This window comes from Capricornis sumatraensis, chromosome 20, assembly GCF_032405125.1.
Source record: "Capricornis sumatraensis isolate serow.1 chromosome 20, serow.2, whole genome shotgun sequence".
NCBI lineage: Eukaryota > Metazoa > Chordata > Mammalia > Artiodactyla > Bovidae > Capricornis > Capricornis sumatraensis.
In genome coordinates, this window is record NC_091088.1 from 65,147,086 (window position 1) to 65,167,559 (window position 20,474).

The 20,474-nt window shown below is 43.6% G+C and overlaps 1 protein-coding gene across 1 annotated transcript in view; it reads right to left on the reverse strand.

Annotated features, from left to right (window-relative positions):
- The window catches only part of LOC138096465 (zinc finger protein 665-like), a 32,768-nt gene extending 13,191 nt beyond the window's left edge, over positions 1 to 19,577 (reverse strand). The window contains exons 1-3 of the mRNA XM_068992681.1: positions 19,545 to 19,577; positions 17,354 to 17,412; positions 3,548 to 3,630 (exon numbers count right to left, since the gene is read on the reverse strand). Coding sequence (XP_068848782.1) covers positions 3,548 to 3,562 — 15 coding nt within the window. The 5' untranslated portion in view covers positions 3,563 to 3,630; positions 17,354 to 17,412; positions 19,545 to 19,577. The remainder of the gene's footprint in view (positions 1 to 3,547; positions 3,631 to 17,353; positions 17,413 to 19,544) is intronic.
- Between the last annotated feature and the right edge of the window lie 897 nt (positions 19,578 to 20,474).

Here is a 20,474-nt window from a genome sequence, read left to right on the forward strand (position 1 = left end):
ATTTTTTGGACAATTTTATATCATCCTTTCATTCACATGTGCTTCAGCATCTTTCAGACGATAAAAATGTATCCTTTGTACTCAGCTGAGTTTGTCAACAGGATTCTATACGAGACTACAGAAAGAAAACTGGTAAAAACATTTAAAAAAAGAAAGAATACATGAACTCAATTCATAATAAAATTACCATATACAAAGATACAAATATAATTTTATCCATTTAGATTTACATAGCAAGGCATTATCAGAAGCCAAAGACTTTGGTTTTTTTCCATTAATAAAACAGTGATTTGAAATTAGAAGAGTCATTAGATCATGACCAAAATAAATATCACAATAGAAAAGTAAAAAAACTTCTTGGATAATTAAAAATCATGGCAAAAAATAACATGAAAAAATATAGTTATTAAGTAAGACTATCTCAAGAAATATCATGATAGGAAGGAAATAATCAATACATTCCTTCTGAAATTACAGTGGCATGAAAGGAGCTGTCCAGGGTGCCTGTCTTTCACCACCATACGATGCACAGGAGCAGGAGCCACTAGAAGAACTAACAGGAGGAATAAACCAGGGCAAGAGACACAGAGTTTGTCAGAGTTGAAAGATAGTACTCACAAACCTAAGGACATGGACAGGTGAAAAGTGAAAGGATGGAAAAGGTCCATCCTAAAGAGAGCAGGGGAGACTGTTATATCAGACAAAATAAACTGAAGAAAAAAAAAGTGCAATGAGATAAATATTGCATAACGATAAAATGGTCAATTTACCAGAAAGTTGTAACAAGTAAAAATATATATACATCTAACATTAGATATGTCAGAAAAATGAAGCCAACATTGAAGTGGCATGTACAGATCACACTGCCCAAGAAAAGCAGAAAACACATGTATCTCAAGGACACAGAAAACATTCTCTATGAGAGAGCACACATTAGGCCAAAATTAACCATTTTAAGAGACTGATACCATAAAAGTATCTTCCCTAACAACAACAAAATAAACACAAGAAAAAAAGAAAATTCCTCAAATGTGAACATTAAACAACTCACTCTTACACCACAAATGGGTCTAAGAAAAAAATCACATGGAAATTTTTAAATACATGGATGAAAATGAAAAGACAACATTACAAAATTTGCAACACACAGAGAACACTGTACTAAAAGGAAAGTCTGAACTGTTAAATGCTTACAGTAAAAAAAAGAAAAGATCTTAAATCTGAAATCTATTTTTAGACCTCTAGGAAGCAGAAAACAGAAAACAAACTGAATTCAAGTTTAGCAGAAGGAAACCTGTAAATAAGACAGATTAAACCAGAGAATCAATACAAAGTAGAAAAATATAAAAATCAACAAACCAAGAGTTGATCTTTTGAAAAAACTGTATAGGAAAACCCCCACCTTGACTAAGGACAAGAGAAAAAAATATTCAAATAATTAAAAACAGATATGAAACAGGAGTGATTACAACTGAGGTCAAAAAGATAAGGAAGTATTATGACTGATAATGACTATAAATGACAGAATATAGGAGATACTGGCAAATTCTCAGAAACATACAAACTATTTTACTTATTAAGAAATAAAACAATTGAGAAGTGTTAAAAATGAAAGTGATAGCCACCGAGTCATGTCTGGCTCTTTCTGACCTCATGGACAGTAGCCCACAAGGCTCCTCTATCCATGGAATTTCTCCAGACAAGAATACTGGACTAGACAGCCATTCCTTTCTCTAGGGAATCTTCCGACCCAGGGAGAGAACCTGGGTCTCCTGCACTGAAGGCAGATTCTTTATGATCTGAGTCACCAGGGAAGCCCATTATAACTAGAGAGATTTAAAAAGTAGTCAGAAACCTCTAAGAAAAATACAGGACCAAATACTACCAAACATTTACAGAAGAATTACCACTAATCCTGCTAATTCTATGGAGCAAGCATGGTTCTAATAGTTTGCTGATTTCCCAAAGACACAAGAAAGGAAAACTAGAAACCAATACCCCTGACGAATACTGATGCAAAATTAAAATACCTGCAAACGAACTTCAACACATATTAAAAAGAACTGGAGAAACAGACACAGAGAACAGATGGAGGTGGGAGGGGAGGAAGGAGAGGGTGAGATGTATGGAGACAGTAACATGGAAACTTACATTACCATATATAAAGTATGGATCCAATGCGAATTTCCTGACTGACTCAAGGACTCAAACAGGGGCTCTCTAACAACCTACAGGGGTGGGATAGGAAGGAAGATGGGAGGGAGGGGACATAGGTATATATATGGCTGATTAATGCTGGTGTTTGGCAGAAAACAACGCCTTCTGTAAAGCAATTATCCTTCAATTAAAATAACTTAAATAAATAAATAAAAAGATCTGACACCATGACCAAGTAGATTTTATTCATATAAGGCAAGGAGAAGTCAACACACAAAAATCAATTAATATGACACACTACACTGACAGATTAAAGGAGAAAAAAAAAACAGGATCAACTCGATGCAGAAAAAAAAACATTTGACAACAATTTGACAACCTTTCAAGACGGAACACTCAACAAACTACAAACAATAAATTATACCAACATCAACATAATAAATGCCATTATGAAAAGAGCACAGCAATGGAGAAAGAATGAAAGCTTTTCCTCTCAGGTCAAGAAGAAGGCAAGGATGCACACTCTGCACTGCAGTTCAACACAGCACTGAAACTCTTAGAGCAAGTAGATGAGAAAAAGAAATCAAAGGTCCCCAAATTAAAAAAGAAGTAAATGTATCTTCTTTCCCACATGACAAAGTTTCATCAGTAAAAATCATAAAGATTACAAAAGAAACATGCTATATCAAAACAGATTTTTTAATAACCACACAAAGGGTCAATCAACGAATTAACTCATTATGAAAATTTCCATGAAAATTTCCATGACAATCTTTGTAGAAGCAGAATAAAACATCGTGAAAGTCATAGAACTATTCAAAGAGCAAACAGCAAAACTCTTGAAGAAGGAAGATGGAGGTCTTTCTATTTCAACACCTATTACAAGGTAATCAAGGTGATGCGGTACTGGTATAAAAACAGACAAATAAACCAACTGAACAGAACACAGTACTCAGAAATAATTCTTTGTGTGTATGTAACGTATATTCACAAGAATGTCAAGATACACAAAAGGGAAAGGACAGGCTCAATTGCTCTGATTCCCAGATTTTACCAGCTATTCCACGTGCAGTTTCCTTACCCTGGTTGACAGAGCAAACAGCGCATCCAGATAGGCCCTAAGCAATCCCTGCTGCCCAACAGCACTGAGACCCCAGCTCCAACCTGTGGGTGAGAAGCCTTGCCCTGGACGGTGCCCAGGGGAGCCTCCTCACAAGGGCCAGGTCACTGGGTCATGGGGAGATGGGATCTAAGTGGAGACGACAGGGCTGAGGGAAGGCCTTGGGTGAGTGTGCATGTACAGGAGTCACACAGGACACTCCAGTGTCAGACATGATCAGTGAGTCTAGAGAAGGGCATTTCAGGAAGGACAGACTAAATATGACCTTACCTGAGAAAGAGCCATGCCTCACTCCTTTTTTTTCCTCTTCCTTAACTTCAGGGCTTCCTCAGGCAACACGAGTCTTCAGAGGTCTATCATGAAAGTTGAAAACATGCTGTTTAATGTTTAGAGTCAACACATCCCCTTCCTGAGCCCCAACCACACACACACAGGGAAGCTCTCACCATGAGGAACAGACAGGTCCCTGTGGCCACTGTCTCAGGAGGGACTCAGGACAGTCAACTTCCACAGAGAGACCAACATAGGTCTCTTTCCCACACTTTCCCTTGGATCACACTCCCCTCCTGCTGAGGCCTCATGTACACAGCAGCAGGAGGCACCTCCGCTGACCAGGCAGTCTCCTTCAGGTCACACAGCAGGTCCTGATCCATCCCCACTCAGAACAGAGCATCCCCTCCTCAGCCGAGATCTCAGCCCTCAGGACTGGGAGGACTCAGAGTCCTGATGCTCAGTGAGGGATCCAGACTGGAATCAACTGGGCCGTCTTAAACATTCTTGAGCTGTGGACCAACACAAACTATCTGAAGGGGAATCTCTGGTCAGTGGGTACAAAACGTGTGTCAGGAGCCGCGTTAGGCATTACTGACAAAATGGAGGCACGGCCCCAACCTCCTCTCCTTGTCCCGCAGGCACGGACCCGGGATGGAGTTAGGTCTTGTGATTCTGACTTGTTTTTTCCTTTCCTTTGTTGCGTTACTGAAAAGAATGTTAAGGTGCTGATTGTCCTTGAGAGGAGCATGAGAAGGCACAAAGCCTTCTGTAGTTGTGCCCAGAGAATAATCCATAAAGGAAACCACTGACATTTGTTCAAGGATCTTTACAAGAGAGTTCCAGGATAAGCACGTAAGCCACAGCCTGAGGCCATGGGAAGGATTGTCATCTGAGACCTATTTGTGAGGGAAATGTTTATGGCAACGGAAGTTTGCCGAATTTACGGTTTAGAAATAATTAAGAATACTTAGAAGCTAAAAATTTAAGGAATGTGGTAGTGCTAGCATGTTTTACTATAGCTTTACAGATTAGGAATTTCAGAGATATTAACAGCCTGAAGCCTTTTTAGGGGATAGTGAGCTTAGGATGCTAGGGGCAAACAGGATTTAGAAAGATAAGAAATAAACTGAGGAAATGTGATTTGCAGCCCAGACATAAGCATGAGTTACAATGTAATCACAAGTTAAAGTAAACAGGATTCTGAGAGAATAGCTGAGGCAGAAACTCTGTTTGAAGGGCAACAATGTTTTATGGAGAAAATAAATCTGGGTGAGGGGAAACTGAAAATGCCAAACCTCTGAGCTAATGCTTTTGTCAATGTATAAAAGAGAACCTGAAGCTTGAAATAAACATGCAGTCCCGTACTTTGAGTCAGGCTGCATCATTCTCCGCCGATACCGCTCATCTCTTCAGGCTGATTCCCTGGCTGCTAGAGCTGGACTCTGGCACATGTGTATGCAAAACGCGTCATCAATGAAACGTGAAGCCTGGACTGAGCACCATTAAGAGCAGAAAAGCACCGCCCCCAAACTCTCTTTTTTTTTCCCAGCCTTACTAAGGTGTAATTAACAAAAATGGTATAAATGTACTGTGTACAAAGTGATCATGTGATAGACTCATACACTGAATAATTAATATAGTTGAATAAGTTACACTTCCACCTATGACTACACTTTATTGTTTCTCTCTGGGTGAATTTCAAGGATATAGAAACACTACCGGCAGCATGCAGTACCTCAGATCCCCAGAAATTACTTATTTTACAGCAGAAAATCTCCTCTCTTTGACTACCAGTGCCCCATTTCCCCCTCCACCCAGCTCCGGGTAACAGCCTTATTACTCGATGGCTCTATGAGTTTGACAAGTCTAGTTTCCACATAGTGTCTGTCCTCGTTTGTGAGGCTTATTTAACTTGGTATAATGTTTTCATTCCTTCTGGCATAAATGCAGGATTCTTGATTTTTATTTTTATATACAGAGAAAAAATAGTTCATGAATATACAGTATATAATAAATATTTCTATACCACACTTTTGTAACCTATTCTTTTGTCCAGAGACATCTGGGCTTTGTCTATGCCTTGGCTACTGCAAATCCAGTCACACTCATGGGACTGTGGACATATCCCTGAAAAACTGATTGTTTTTCCTTTGGATATCTGTCAGAAATGGGTCTGACAGACTGTAGGCCTGTTCTATATTAATTTGTTAAGGAACTTCCATTTTATTTTCCAACACAGCAGTACAATTTACATTACCACGAAGAGTGCAGTTAAGATTCCATGTTTTCTGTACTGTGCCTGTATGTGTGATTATTTTGGGAGGGACAGGAGTGGATAACACAGAACCCAGCCTGGCAGCAAGACAGTTGCAGCTGCATCTTCTAGAGGACAAGCCTCCAGGCTGCAGATCACTGTGGCATCGCTGCCCTCTGATTTTTTGGAGCCATCCTCCCCTACATCACAGGACTTTATGATTCTCCTCAGGTTGGGCCCAGAGATCCCTACCGAGCAGGACCACCTTATAACAAGTATTCTGTGATCTTAACCTTAGTACTCCTATTTTCCCAGCAGGACTCAAACAAACTTACAAACTTTCATGGTGTCCAACAGAGTGTCCACAGAGCCCAGAATGAGCCTCTAACCCTCTTATACAAACACAAAGCATCCCAAGCCCTGATAGCTCATGCATGAGGCAAAATACAAAAGAGGACACCCAAGGATCCACAGACACAAGACACCACATTTTCATTTACAGTGAGTGATCCAGGTCAACATTAACATCTCCAAAGACTATGAAAAAAGAGGGATAATTCCAATGATGCACATGGCCCACTGAGAACTCAGCATCTTCCAAGGAAACACTCCAGATTCTCTTGGTATCTTCCCAAACGCACATGAACCTTTCTGCACCGGCAACCCCAAGTACACAATGATACCAAAGTTGATGCAAAAAATGACTTGAGATTTTTCCTGTTACTCTACGGTGCCTGCCTGCTAAAAGAGCCAACAAAAGACAGGGAGTGGAGTGGATGCTGGGGGCACCTGCTAGAACCAGCCCCTCAAGCCCAAGGCTCCCATCCTCCTGCATCCACAGCTCCCTGCAGGCTCAGCCCAGGCCACCGTTCTAACAGTGGAAAAGACTTCTCTTGGCTGAATGCCACGTTCTTCATTGCTGCTCACGTGTGGTCATGAGTTGTCAAATCAAACCTCTGGAGGCACATGTCAGCCTCAGCACTGCTGTCCCGGGGAACACGAGCTCAAGCAGTAAAACCTCAAACCACTCCATGCAGGCTCTCCAACAAACCCGCTTCCAGGTGCTCCAGCCTGAATGGAGACATTCTCTTCCAACAGATCCACACACCCCTTGTCCCTGCAACTACACTTGGGATGGGCACACGCTCCATTCACTGGGCTCACCCTGATGCCCCCAAGTACTGCCACAACCCTCCTGCAGACCCCTCCAGGCTCCCTCCGCTTTCCCCATCTGTCTACCTCTCCTCCCTGATGACTGGACTAAGCAAGACTAAAGCACACAGGGGTTTCCTGGCAAAGGGGATCACAAGAGGAGTGCCCACAAGCTACCACCCAAAGGACACTGCACATGTAGTATGAAAATCAAGAGATTGACCTTCCTGGGAAAGTCTGCCACCACCTGGGGACATTATGGAGTCCACGTACAAAGGTGTTTTAGATGAGGACGTCTCAAAGGAAGGGTCTCCAGATCCCACTATCTCCTGTTTTCTCCACCCACACCTACTTGGAAGATATTCTAGCTCTTGGGGGTTGCAGGGGGCTCATCCTCAGTGCACTGAAATCACAATGCTTACAAGGAGCACATGAACTCCTAGATGGCAAAGCTGCTGTCCACGATGATAACTGGTCCCTGGATGGAGAGAGCTTAGATATGGGGGCTGCAGAGGACGAAACCCAGCAGACTAAACATGGGGACATCTTAGACCACTGCTTGAGGACACCAGTTCTGTAGGGCTTTTCAGGACTTCCTATTTTTCTTGGCTCATCTTTTGAGTAATTAAGTAGTCACATGGGGTAAAAATCAATTACAGCTGAAATGTCTAGAACATGGGAAACATCTTCATCACCTGCCCTGTTCTCTTGGTCTTCCCTGAGGATTATTCAGCCCAACCCATAGTCCTGTCATCTATAGACATTTCCAGTAACAGGTACTGCAGCCATGCTGGGAAGAAGAGGAACACTATGAGCCCTAAAAAAGGGGAACCAGGAAGGACTCAAAATAACCCATGAAGAAGGGCACTGATTTCTGCTGATGGCAACTGATACACAGGCAATAAACCTGGGTAACATGAGAGACTGTTAGGAGGGGTTGGGGAGACCTCCCTGAGCCTAGACTTGAAGGGTGACAAAGGGCCTGAGCCACGGTGACCTGAAGGTGAGAAAAGGAACTACAATGTCAGACAGAAATGGTTTGGGTATTTGGAAACAGAGAAGGTAAATGAGACCAGGACAGGCTGAACCATGAGCAAAGGGTCAACTCCCAGGATGAGGCTGGAGACACTGACAGGGCCCTGAGCTTGACAGAGGGTTGTGGAGAAACAGCGAGGAGTCAAGCTTTTGACTCAAGAACAAATGAAAGCAGTGGAAGTCTGAACGTCAGGACGTAAAATAAAATCTCCCTTCAGATTTAGCCTTATTCATAGAAGTCATCTAATTCTGAGCCTGTGATCCTGCCTCCATCCGACAGTTTTCCCTTTCATTTTTCATTCAGGGAGGACTGGGATCTATTTCAAATTCTCATTACTACCAGAAACTCCCTCCAAACCAGAACTGCCACACACACACACACAGCCGATTTGACTAATCATTTCAGGGGTCAGCGTTGCTCACACTCAGAGATTCCGGTCTAGTCTCCCATCTGCATGTTACAAGTGGGCTCCCTCAGGCCCGTTTATGAGAAGGTCTGAACTGAGTGAAGAGAACCGGGTATAACTGAATAATGAAATGGGAGGCTGAAGGGCAAGTGGGCCAAGTTTGTCCTTATTGCCCATCCCATTTAAGACCAGGAACATCTGTCATGTATCTGAGCAAAAGAAACTTTTCTTTCAAGACTGGGTCAAACTGATACCAAGCAGGTAATTCTTTATTATATGATTGCAGTAAAATATTTTAAAAATACAGAATTGCAAATATATATCCACTGGTACAACAAACATTGTAAGGGGTCAGCTTGGAAATAGGATCTGAGCAATCTTTTTCATTATGAAGAGAGAGGCTCTGTTGAAAGGTTCCAGGTCAATCCAGCCCATCCTTCCCCATTTGCACAGAAAAGTCACAAAGGGACCTGAGGGAAACATCTTCATATCACCGCACAGCTCACTTTTTTTCACGGATCATAGAAAATGGAGAAAACAGACCATTAGACTAACCAGTTAAACGAGGTGGTTTTTTTTTTTTTTCTTCTTTTTTTGAAAGGAAAGAATGAAGCATTTTGGTGGTTTTATCATGTTAATTTTTTTTTATTTTCCCATTTCTCAAAGAAATGCCTTTAATTTCACAAGATCTAATGTCATACCTCCGTCATTCTCTGGTAAAGAGCTGAGACCAGAAATATCCATTTGTGTGTGCACACATACACACATACACACAATTCATGTCTTTGGTAAAATCACAATTGAAAATATGTCTATTTTACTACAAGATGTTGAGAGGGTAACAGGCAGGAAGGCCAGGGGTCTCCAAAGGGAGGAAATAGGCTGCAAGTGTCAGACATTTTTCTCTCTCTTAAGCAGCAGGAGGAAACAAACTAGCGATATTTTTTTCCTTCCCTATTCAAATCTAAAAGGAGGTTTCTCTTAAAATACTGTGTTCTTATAATAACACCTGGGGTCAGAGTCTCAAGACAATCAGGACTGAAGGTGCCCAGGGGTCCCCACACAAGCTCCTGTCCTAATTACATCTGAGGAACCCCGGGTATTAATAATGGTGGGGGGCCAAGCCATCTATTTCCTTTTAGATACTGGGCAACTTACTCCACGCTTACTGAAGCCCTTGGCCCACTTCGTTCCCGATCCGCTTCCGTAATGGGACTGTCTGGACGAGCCAAAGGGTATTATTTCAGTTATTCTTTGTGTTGTAACTGAGATTCTGTGCTATTTTCACACGAATTTCTGACTGTGTCAGAGTCTCCCTCATCCCTTTTGGGGAGGAATAAACTGAACAAGGTCCATGCCTCTGTTTTCATAAATACGGAGCCCTCCCTTTCTCTCCCTTTAGCTGAATAAAATGTAAATCCTAGAGTATGGACTGATGGAAAATCTGTGGGTCAAGCACAAAATGCTATTCCTGTAGTTGTCAAGCTCAAAGACCCACTTATTTCCACACAAGAAGCAGTATCCACTGAAACTTGAGGTTAAGGGTTAAAACCCATCATCGAAAATTTAAAGGAGCAGGGAATATTAGTTCCCTGTAACAGTCCATGCAACACTCCTATTTTGGGTATAAAGAAATCAAATGGTAAATGGAGACTAGTTCAAGATTCCGAGAAGGCGATGGCACCCCACTCCAGTACTTTTGCCTGGAAAATCCCATGGATGGAGGAGCATGGTAGGCTGCAGTCCATGGGGTCGCTAGGAGTCAGACACGACTGAGCGACTGCACTTTCCCTTTTCTCTTTCATGCATTGGAGAAGGAAATGGCAACCCACTCCAGTGTTCTTGAATGGAGAATCCCAGGGACTGGGGAGCCTGGTGGGCTGCTGTCTACAGGGTCGCACAGAGTCGGACACAACTGAAGCGACTTAGCAGCAGCAGTTCAAGATTACAAATAATAAATGAGGCTGAAGTTCCTTTACACCTCATGGTGCCTAATCCTTATACTCTATTGTCTGAAATTCCTCAACGAGCCAAATATTTCTCAGTAATTGATTTGAAAGATGCTTTCTATTCTGTGCCTTTGGCGGAGGAAAGTCAATTTCTATTTGCCTTTGAAGACCTAAGCAGCCAGCTTCTCAGTTAATCTGGACAATTTTGCCCCTGGGATTTCGTGAAAGTCCTCACTTATTTGGACAAAGTTTGTCACGGGATCTACAAAACTTTAATAGCTCCGAAGCGGTGGTGTTACAATATGTAGATGATATTTTGCTCTGTGCTGAGACAGAGGAAGCTTGTTCAGGAGCCTCAGGAGATTTCTTTAACTTTCTGGCAGGCTGCACTTATAAGGCATCAAGAGAAAAGGCTCAGCTTTGTCAACAATCTGTTAGATATCTGGGCATAATCATATCAGAAGGGACTAGGGCCATAGGCCCTGAGAAAATTAAACCCATACCAAATCATCCCCTACCTATGACTTTAAGACAATTGAGAAGATTTCTGGGAATCACAGGCTACTGTCATATTTGGATTCCGGGTTATGGGGAACTTGCCCGGCCTTTATATAAACTTATAGCTGAAACTCAGCAGGCCCAAACAGACAAACTGCTTTGGTCTCCAGATACTCAAAAGGCTTTTAAGGTTCTTCAGACTCCCGCTTTGAGCTTGCCCACAGGGTCAGGATTTAATTTGTTTGTCACTAAAAGAAAAGGTATGGCCTTCGGAATTTTGAGACAACCCCGAGGGCCTCACCAGCAACCTATTGCTTATCTAAGCAGAAAAACAGATGTAATTTCACATGGGTGGCCCCACTGCCTAAGAGTAATTGGGGCAGCGGCTTTATTAGCACTTGAAGCTTTAAAAATAATTAATCGACGAAATCTTACTGTCCTGACTTCTCATCATGTGAATGGAATCTTAAATTCTAAGGTTAATATTTGGATGACAGACAGTAGGTTTCTTAAATATCAGTCATTGTTGTTAGAAGGACCAGTAACTAAGTTTAAAGTCTGTGGACATTTAAATCCTGCCACTTTCCTTCCTACATAGGAAAATGAAACAGCTGATCACGATTGTTCCCAATTTCTAACTTTAAACTATGCAGCTTGGGAGGATCTAATGGATACTGTTAGGTAGGTAGAACAGGGAAAAAGAGTCCAAAATGGCGGTGGCTACAAGACAAAGAAGGGAAAAGCCCCTGAAAATGAAACAAAAGAAGGTCCGAGGACCAGAGTGAGGACCTCAGGTAAAACAAACAACTACTCCTGGCTGGCCCAATTTACATAGGACAGGCCCAGAGAGAGATAAACATATAAATAGAGGAGCCAAAGCTAGCTCTCCCCAACCCCTCCAAGCCCCCACCGCAAGCTGGGGCACTCTTCTCCTCCTGTCTTTAGATCGATGTGCCTTCACACCTTGAAGATTGATTTTCCTGCTCTTTTCTAAATAAAATACAGCTGTAACACTGATTTGTCTAAGAGCTATAACATGGTCCATTTGAGACCTGAGAGCAATGACATGGTCTATCCAAGACCTGAGAGCTGTGACACCCGAGGGGGCTTTAATGTCCGTCACTCCAAATCTTTGTTGTGACAAGACAAAGAATCGAGGAACATACACTCACATGACAGACACCCCATTAGACAATCCTGACATGGAAGTATTTACAGATGACAGTTCTTTTGTTCGGGATGGAAAGCATAAAGCTGGTTAGGCCATGGTGACTGCTGAACAGGTTTCAGAAACAAAATCTCTCCCCCAGGGAACCAGTGCTCAGTTAGTGGAGCTTGTGGCTCTGACCTGAGCTCTAAAGTTAAGCAAAGGGCATCGAGTAAATATCTACATGGATTCTAAGTATGCTTATTTGATTTTACATGCTCATGCTGCAATATGGGAAGAAAGACAGTTTAAAACAGCAACAGGAGAACCTATTAAGTATTTCAGAGAGATTGAGAGACTTTTAACTGCTGTATATTGTCCTAAAGAAGTAGCTGTTTTGCATTGCAAAGGGCACAGCAGGGATGGGAGTAAAGCAACTTAAGGTAATCAGTTGGCTGAGTCTCAAGCCAGAAAAGCCGGCACTTCATGAAACCCCTTCACTGTAGACGCCTTTGATCTGGACAGATCTCGTGGAATAGGAAAAACCACAATATACTGAGGAAGAATTAGAAAGATATGAGAAAAGATGACCAAAGATTACAGATAAAGGATGGTTACAGGCTGAGGATGGACGATTAATAATTCCTGAAAATGCTCAATGGAAAATTCTTAAGGGTTTACACCAGACTTTTCATTTGGGTGCAGAGAGTACTTACCAGATTGCTTCTCGTTTGTTTGAAGATAAAAATGTAATGAAAACTTTAAAGAACATTATCAAAAGGTGTGAGATTCGTCAGAAACATAACCCAAAGACTGAGAAGCTAGCAATATCTGGATTACAACGAAGTGGAAAGTATCCTGGAGAGGGCTGGGAAATTGATTTTACTCATATGCCAAAAGCTAATTGATATTCTTGCTTACAAATTTCGGTAGATATTTTTATTGGATGGATTGAGGCTTTTCCCTGTTGTAGTAAGCAGGCTAAGGAGGCTATAAAGATTTTAATCCATGAAATTATCCCCAGGTTTGGGCTGCCATGGAGCCTTCAGAGTGACAATGGCTCTGCATTTAAAGCTGCTGTAACTCAGGGGGTATCTAAAGCTGTGCTGCTACTGCTGCTAAGTCGCTTCAGTCGTGTCCGACTCTGTGAGACCCCATAGACGGCAGCCCACCAGGCTCCTCTGTCCCTGGGATTCTCCAGGCAAGAACACTGTAGTGGGTTGCCATTTAATATAACTTACACTGTTCCTGGAGACCCCAATCTTGAGGAAAGGTTGAAAAATCTAATGACATTATCAAAAGACATCTGCGCAAATTAACTCAAGAGACCCAGGACAACTGGATTAAAGTCCTACCCATAGCTTTAATGAGGGCTTGAACTGCCCCCAAAAGGAGGGACTGTCCCCCTTTGAATGTAGTTATGGAAGGCCTTTCTTATGCACAGACATCGTTATAGACCCTGAAGCCTTGGAGTTCACTAGTTATGTAACTCAGCTCTCAGCTTTTCAACAGGCAATAACAGAACTCTGGGAGACAACTCCTGACCCCGCCTCTGAGTCAAGCAAGCCTCTATTTGAGCCAGGAACTGAGGTCGTCATAAAAACTTTGGGATCTGGGGGCCCATCCCTCGAGCCCCTCTGGGAAGGCCCTTACCAAGTTATTCTTTCTTCTTCCACAGCTGTCAAAGTGCCAGGAATTGATTCGTGGGTACATCACACTTGAGTTAAGAGGTGGCACCCTGACCACAACTAAGTGACTTCACTTTATGTCTTTACTTTCTATGCTCTGACTTTGTACTTTTCAGATGGGCCTGAGAATCTATGTGAGCCTACTTCTGCTGACTCCAAAAATCCTGAGTGTGCCGTTTGATCCTCAAGACAATGCCTTCCTGTCCTGGGCTCACTCCTACGCTGCATTCCACAATTGGTCTAACTGCTGGGTCTGCGGAGCGCTCCCCTCTTCATCATGAAAGGCTTTTGTGGTGGACATCTCCACTTCAAGAAAAAGACTTTCTCCAAGTCTGTGAATACCTTTGACAACAATTATATGTGATGCCTCTTCTTCATCTGATGACATCTACCAACGCTAAAATGGACTGGTGCAACACTTTGTACTTTATGGACGTAATGTTACTTTTAATTTTGATTATACATTGTCTTGGTTTAATGACTATTTCGCTACACATAAGGCAAATAGGTCTGGATCTAATGGTTTTTTACCTGACATTTATCAAATATGGGATGAGGTTATATGGCTAACTCCTGAAAAAGGACGTCTAGTATCTACTGCCCCTATATGCTGGGAACAAACAGAGCCATCCCCAAAAGTCAGCCAACAACTTCATTACAATGATTGGAAATGATTGGGATTTTTGCCTCAGGATGTATGCAACATAATCATTCCCGTGTTTTCCAACCCCAATTCAGGTCCTCTCTTTGTCTGGCCAGGCACTAATTGGGACTGGATATCTCATTCAGCTGGCTTGCTCCAAACAGGACCTATCAGATATGTGGCTCTTACCTATGGGCATGGCTTCCCCTTGGTTGGATAGGGAGATGCAACCTGGGTCAGCCTTTACTCACGGCTTTATATTTTTAAAGCTTCCAGAAAAGCCTGCTAATTTACCGCACCTGAAAATCTGGTGGGCAAGGTCTGTATTTCACTGGTATCATTACTTGGCTGCAGTCTTTGTTCCCTCTTTGGGAACTACAGATGTTATGCTACGAGTGGATGCATTGACTAATTTTACTCAACAGGCATTACAAGATTCTCAAAAAGCTATTTTACCTCTTAATGCTGAACAAGCATAAATTAGAAAGGTGGTTTTACAAAACAGATTGGCTTTAGATATTCTGACAGCTGTGCAAGAAGGCACTTGTGCCATTATTCATACCCAATGCTGTACATATATACCTGATATGAGCACTAATGTTATTCATTTTACTAAACACACGAACAAGATGACTGGGGCTATGGATATTCCTGAAGCCTCAATTGCCTCATTTTGGGAGATGTTAACTAGTGCCCCATGGTGGAAAACTATCTTAACAATAATTCTGATTGCTTTGTTTTTGCTGTTTGCTCCCTGCATCTGTAACTGTGTAACTGGATTTGCTTCTAGTTGCATGAAAGCTTTTAAGTTACAAAGGGCTGTGTTAGGGGAAGCACAATGAAACCCCCCACCCTGGCCAGGCACCACAGTAACCATCTGCATGAGTTCTTTTATGACAGGAGATCTTGATAAGGAATACGGAACTAAGGAGCCACCACCAACCTGAAGAGATCGGGAAAGGTCCAAAGGAGACACAGAGTGTCTGTCCACTTCCCAGAATCCCTCTCGCTAGCATCCATCCTGGCTGAGCAACGCGTGCACCACCAGGAAAGACTCTGAGTTAGAGTGATTGGCCAAAGACCACCTGGAAACTAATCTCTTCACCATTAAACCCGAGACTGCGACCCATGTGGCAGAGCAGTTCTCCTGGGTTCCCTTACCCTATTGCTCTCCACCCGGGTGCCCTTTCCCAATACAATCTCTTGCTTTGTCAGCACATGTATCTCCTCGGACAATTCATTTCCGAGTGTTAGACAAGAGCTCAGTTTTGGACCCTGGAAGGGATCTCTCTTCCTCCAATAGTTGCTCAAACTCCTGCTACTGCTGCAGCTTCTTCCAACTACTATTTGGGGGCCCTGGATCAGACATCTTCGGTATGAGGGTTAGGAGAATATGTTGCCTCACCAATTTAGGGACAACACCCCTTGTCAGCTCGGAAGCAGTTATGGAACAAGAACAATGCCCCTTTTCCCTAGGCAACATAATTCTTCTAAAAGAAAAGGTGGGGCTGAGAGGGTAACAGGCAGGAAGGCCAGGGGTCTCCAAATGGAGCAAATAGGCTGCAAGAGTCAGACATTTTTATCTCTCTTAAGCGGCAGGGGGAAACAAACGCAATACTTTTTTCCTTCTCTATACAAATTTAAAAGGATGTTTCTCTTCACATACTTGTTACCATAATGACACCTGGTTTCACTTGAAGTTAACTATTCTCAAACCTTGAGTTAACCAATGCATTTTTCTGATGGAAATGTTTGTCTTAAGCTACGTGAATGGACTATGCACTTACCCAGACTCTGTCTTCAAGTCAGTTCCACCTAATGGCTCAGAACCTACTTCACAAACCAGTATGCTATACTCAGATATTGTTCCCCTAATCTATGTAAACAAAACTATTTGTATGGTAATCTGCCCTTCTACAAGATTCAAGTTAATCATTTTATGGCCTGGGATGAATCATCTGCTACCAAGATTATCCCAAAATGCATTTTATGAATGAGGGGCCTGGTGCCATTCTGAGTTTTAAAACCTTCCTTTCCTTCATTCACAGACTGCTAGGCAATGGCACCCCACTCCAGTACTCTTGCCTGGAAAATCCCATGGATGGAGGAGCATGGTAGGCTGCAGTCCATGGGGTCACTAAGAGTCTGACAGGACTGAGCGACTTCACTTTCACGTTTTACTTTCATGCATTGGAGAAGGAAATGGCAACCCACTCCACTGTTCTTGCTTGGAGAATGCCAGGGACAGGGGAGCCTGGTGGGCTGCCATCTGTGGGGTCGCACAGAGTCGGACACGACTGAAGTGACTTAGCAGCAGGAGCAGCAGTGACTATAATGGCACCCCACTCCAGTACTCTTGCCTGGAAATTCCCATGGATGGTGGAGCCTTGTAGGCTGCAGTCCATGGGGTCGCTAAGAGTCTAAGAGTCAGAAACTACTGCATGACTTCATTTTCACTTTTCACTTTCATGCATTGGAGAAGGAAATGGCAACCCATGCCAGTATTCTTGCCTGGAGAATCCCAGGGACAGAGGAGCCTGTTGGGCTGCTGTCTATGGGGTCGCACAAAGTTGGACATGACTGACACGACTTAGCAGCAGAAGCAGCTCCCCCATTCTGAACCCTCTTCCACCTCCATCCTCACCAGATCTCCCTGGGTTGTTCCAGAGCACTGGCTTTGGGTGCCCTGCTTCCTGCATTGAACTTGCACTGATCATTCTATTTTACATATGGTAATTTACATGTTTCAGTGCTATTCTCTCAAATCATCCCACCCTCACCTTCTCCCACTGAGTCCAAAAGTCTGTTCTTTACATGTGTCTCCCTTTGTTGCCCTGCATGTAGGATCACTGGTACCATCTTTCTAAATTCCATATACATGCATTAATATACAGTATTTGTCTTTCTCTTTCTGACTTGTTTCACTCTGTATAATAGGTTCTAGGTTCATCTATCTCATTAAAACTGACAAACGAGGTGACACTTTTGCTAAGTATGGCACAAAATAGTCTAAGATGATTTACTACTTACCAAAGAAAATTTCAAATGTATGAGATGAAGGGAAGAAAGCATTCAGGCAAGGAATGAATCTGAAAAAAATTTGAAAAAAAAAAAAAAAGAATTATTTTTAATCTAATAATCTGGTGTCAAAGTTTAAAAAATTGTGGAGAATAATCATATTTAGAAAAGGATGATAAGAGTAGAATACTGGAAACTAAAAACGCTTATTTCTGAAGTTAAAAATGAGTACAGAAACTGAATGAATTAAGACCTATTTCAACCTACAAAAAGCACCATACATAAAGAAAGGAGAAAATGTGAATCTGTTTTGTTTTTTTTTTTTAAAGTGTTCCTTTAAAAATGCTACCCAATAATGATACAGTGGATAAGAATCTCCCTGACAATGCAGGGGACATGGGTTCTATCCCTGGTTCAGGAAGATCCCACAAGTACAAGCAGCTAAGCCGGTGCACAACTACTGAGCCTGTGCTTTAGAACCTGGGAGCCACAACTCCTGAGCCCACAGCACAGCACAGCCAAAAAAATTCATTAAAAGAAAAAGTGCTACCACAGAGTGACACTCAAGAGTCAGTCATTTCTTGCCCCAGGTCTCTTCTTCCCTGACCTCTATCTTATGATAGGACAAGGGAAGGGGGTCACTCACAGCTCAGTGAATCAAGCCACTGCCCCAGGCTCAACAGGGTTTGCACATGAAAGTCATCTTCGGCCACGAGTAATAAAAAAAGACACAAGCCTCATAGACAGGAGTTTTGAAATTCTCATCCTCCTCTGTATAACTAAAAAAATCATCTGTATCCAAATAACTGGCCACACCTGGATCGAGCTGACCCCTCTGTTCCCCTATCTCCCTATTTCATCTGGGTCTGGTGTGTCTTTTTCTCCCCCTCTGCTCTCCTGCTGTTCCCGTCCTATTTCCTCCCTCACACGTGTCCTGTCCCAGGCTGCTGCAGTTCGTTCCCCCTCGAAATGCTCTCTCTCCAACCTTCCTGAGTCTTTCAAAAATCCATACCTATGTCTGCCTCTCTCCTCTCCCATTTCGGCTCCCTCTCTGCGCTCCAGATTACTCCCCTCGTCTCGCTGTGACTTACCTTCCTCCCCACTCTCTGGGAGACCAATGGCTATGCTTCCTTCCAGCCCTTTCTTCCTCTGCTCCTACCTTTCTCTGCCAGCACCATAAAACCTGCCACCTCAGATTGAGACTTGAACCCTTGTGGCGGGACTCCAACCGGGTGAAAACACAACTCGGGACTCTAACCGAAGAGGCCTGGACTCAAACCCGGCTGAAACCCAGTTAGGGACTCTCCACCTCTGACGTCCTCATCGCCCTTCGCCTCCCCGCTCCCATCACTGAGACAGGGCAGTTCTCCCTGTGCTGTTTTCCAGTCCCTGGAGATCTGGCTTTCTGATAAATTAATACTTCTCTATTTTACTCACTTGGCTATTTTCAAGGCTTAACCTCTTTGACTTGACTATCCCTTTGCAAATCCCTCAGCCATTCTGTTTTCCCATTCGTTCTCCCTGATGCTTTTCTCCTCAGCTTCAGTTATTTCTCTCAGTCCTTCTGACTCTGCTTCTCCTGATCCTCCTGCCTCCTGAATTTACTGAGTGGGCGACAGAACGAGACGCCCCCGGGCCGGAAGATCACCTTTTCCGACCGAGTTGAATTGGGCATGGAACAGCACTGGCTGTCACAGGTCACCTACCCTATGCGGGGTGAAGGGACGGGCTGACAGGAAAGGAGGCTGCTGCGGGGCAGAAGGACCGGCCTCAGGAGACGCGAGGACAGAGGACTGGGAGGGAGGGGGCTCAGGAGCGCGGCGGCCTCTCCGGAATCCCAGGACCAGGGAGAGGGCGCGCGGCCTATCTGGGCTCTGCCTCCAGCGGTCGAGAAGGCGACGTGGCGGGCGCGACTCCAACTCGCGAGAGAGGGCTTTACTTGGCGAGGCAGAGGTAAACAAGGGTTTTAAGCAGGAAAATGTCACCAGAGGCGGTGTCTACTAGCACCGAGGGTCGAAACCGCCTCAGCAACACTTAAAACCCAAACGAAAAGATAACTGGGCCGCAACGGCAGCGGCAGCGTTTATTCGGGCCGAGCACCGGGTGCCAGGGTGTTCAGGTCGCTGGCAATTCCCACACCATGAGGACGGGTGAGCGGGGGCGGAGGTGGGGGTTGGAGGGGTGGCGAGCTCTGCAAACTTACTCTAGAAGGAAGCTTAGGCGCCGCTCGGGGACCTCGGCTCCGCGCTCTCCAACTTCCGGCTCCGTGGGAAAGGGCTTTTGGTATTGGAGCCGCGGCTTCCGACCAGGGGCGGGGCGAGCATCCGCTGTGCTCAGAGTTCGTGGGAGGGGCGGGGCGCGGAGAGGGGCGGGGCGCGGAGGGGGGCGGGGCTGTTACCTTGACAGCATTAAGTTACAGTCTGTAACACTGCTCAGGTAAAAGCTTCAAGTTATGTCGGAAGCCAAGGTACTTCCTCTTAAGACTAAAAGGGCTTATTCTCAATAAAAAGCTGTTTTTCACAGCATGTTGTGCTCAGATCCTGCTAGTGAGGCTGAAGCAACTCAGGGATCTGGGAACTGGGGCAGTTTTAAGAAACAAAAACGAGACTAGTCTCCGTATTACAAACACAAAATTCTGCCTGGGTAGAAATGGGCTATCCCCTACTCATACCCTACAAAAGAGCAAACTTAACATAGTGCTGAGTTCAACAAACTCAGGGTCAGTACGTGGGTGTCTGAGATGGAGGACTTAAGGGATGTGACCATTTGGGTCACTAACCACAGCCTTTTAACAGCAAGAAACTTTAAATGATTAAAAACTGCATTATTGTTTCTTGTATCCAACTTGTTTTAATTATTTCCCCTTTCTAAACCCAACTCTTTAAACAGTGTAAAAAGGGGGTTGTATAAGCAACTCTTACAATGACAAATATCATTGTGTAAGTTTAAGCTACAGAGAAAATATTAACTGATACGTATACTGTGAAACGATTATCACAATAAGTTTGCCTAGAATCCATAATTTCATATGAATTCAGTTCAGTTCAGTCGTTCAGTCCTGTCCGACTCTTTGCGACCCCATCAATTGCAGCAGGCCAGGCCTCCCTCTCCAGCACCAACTCCCAGAGTTCAC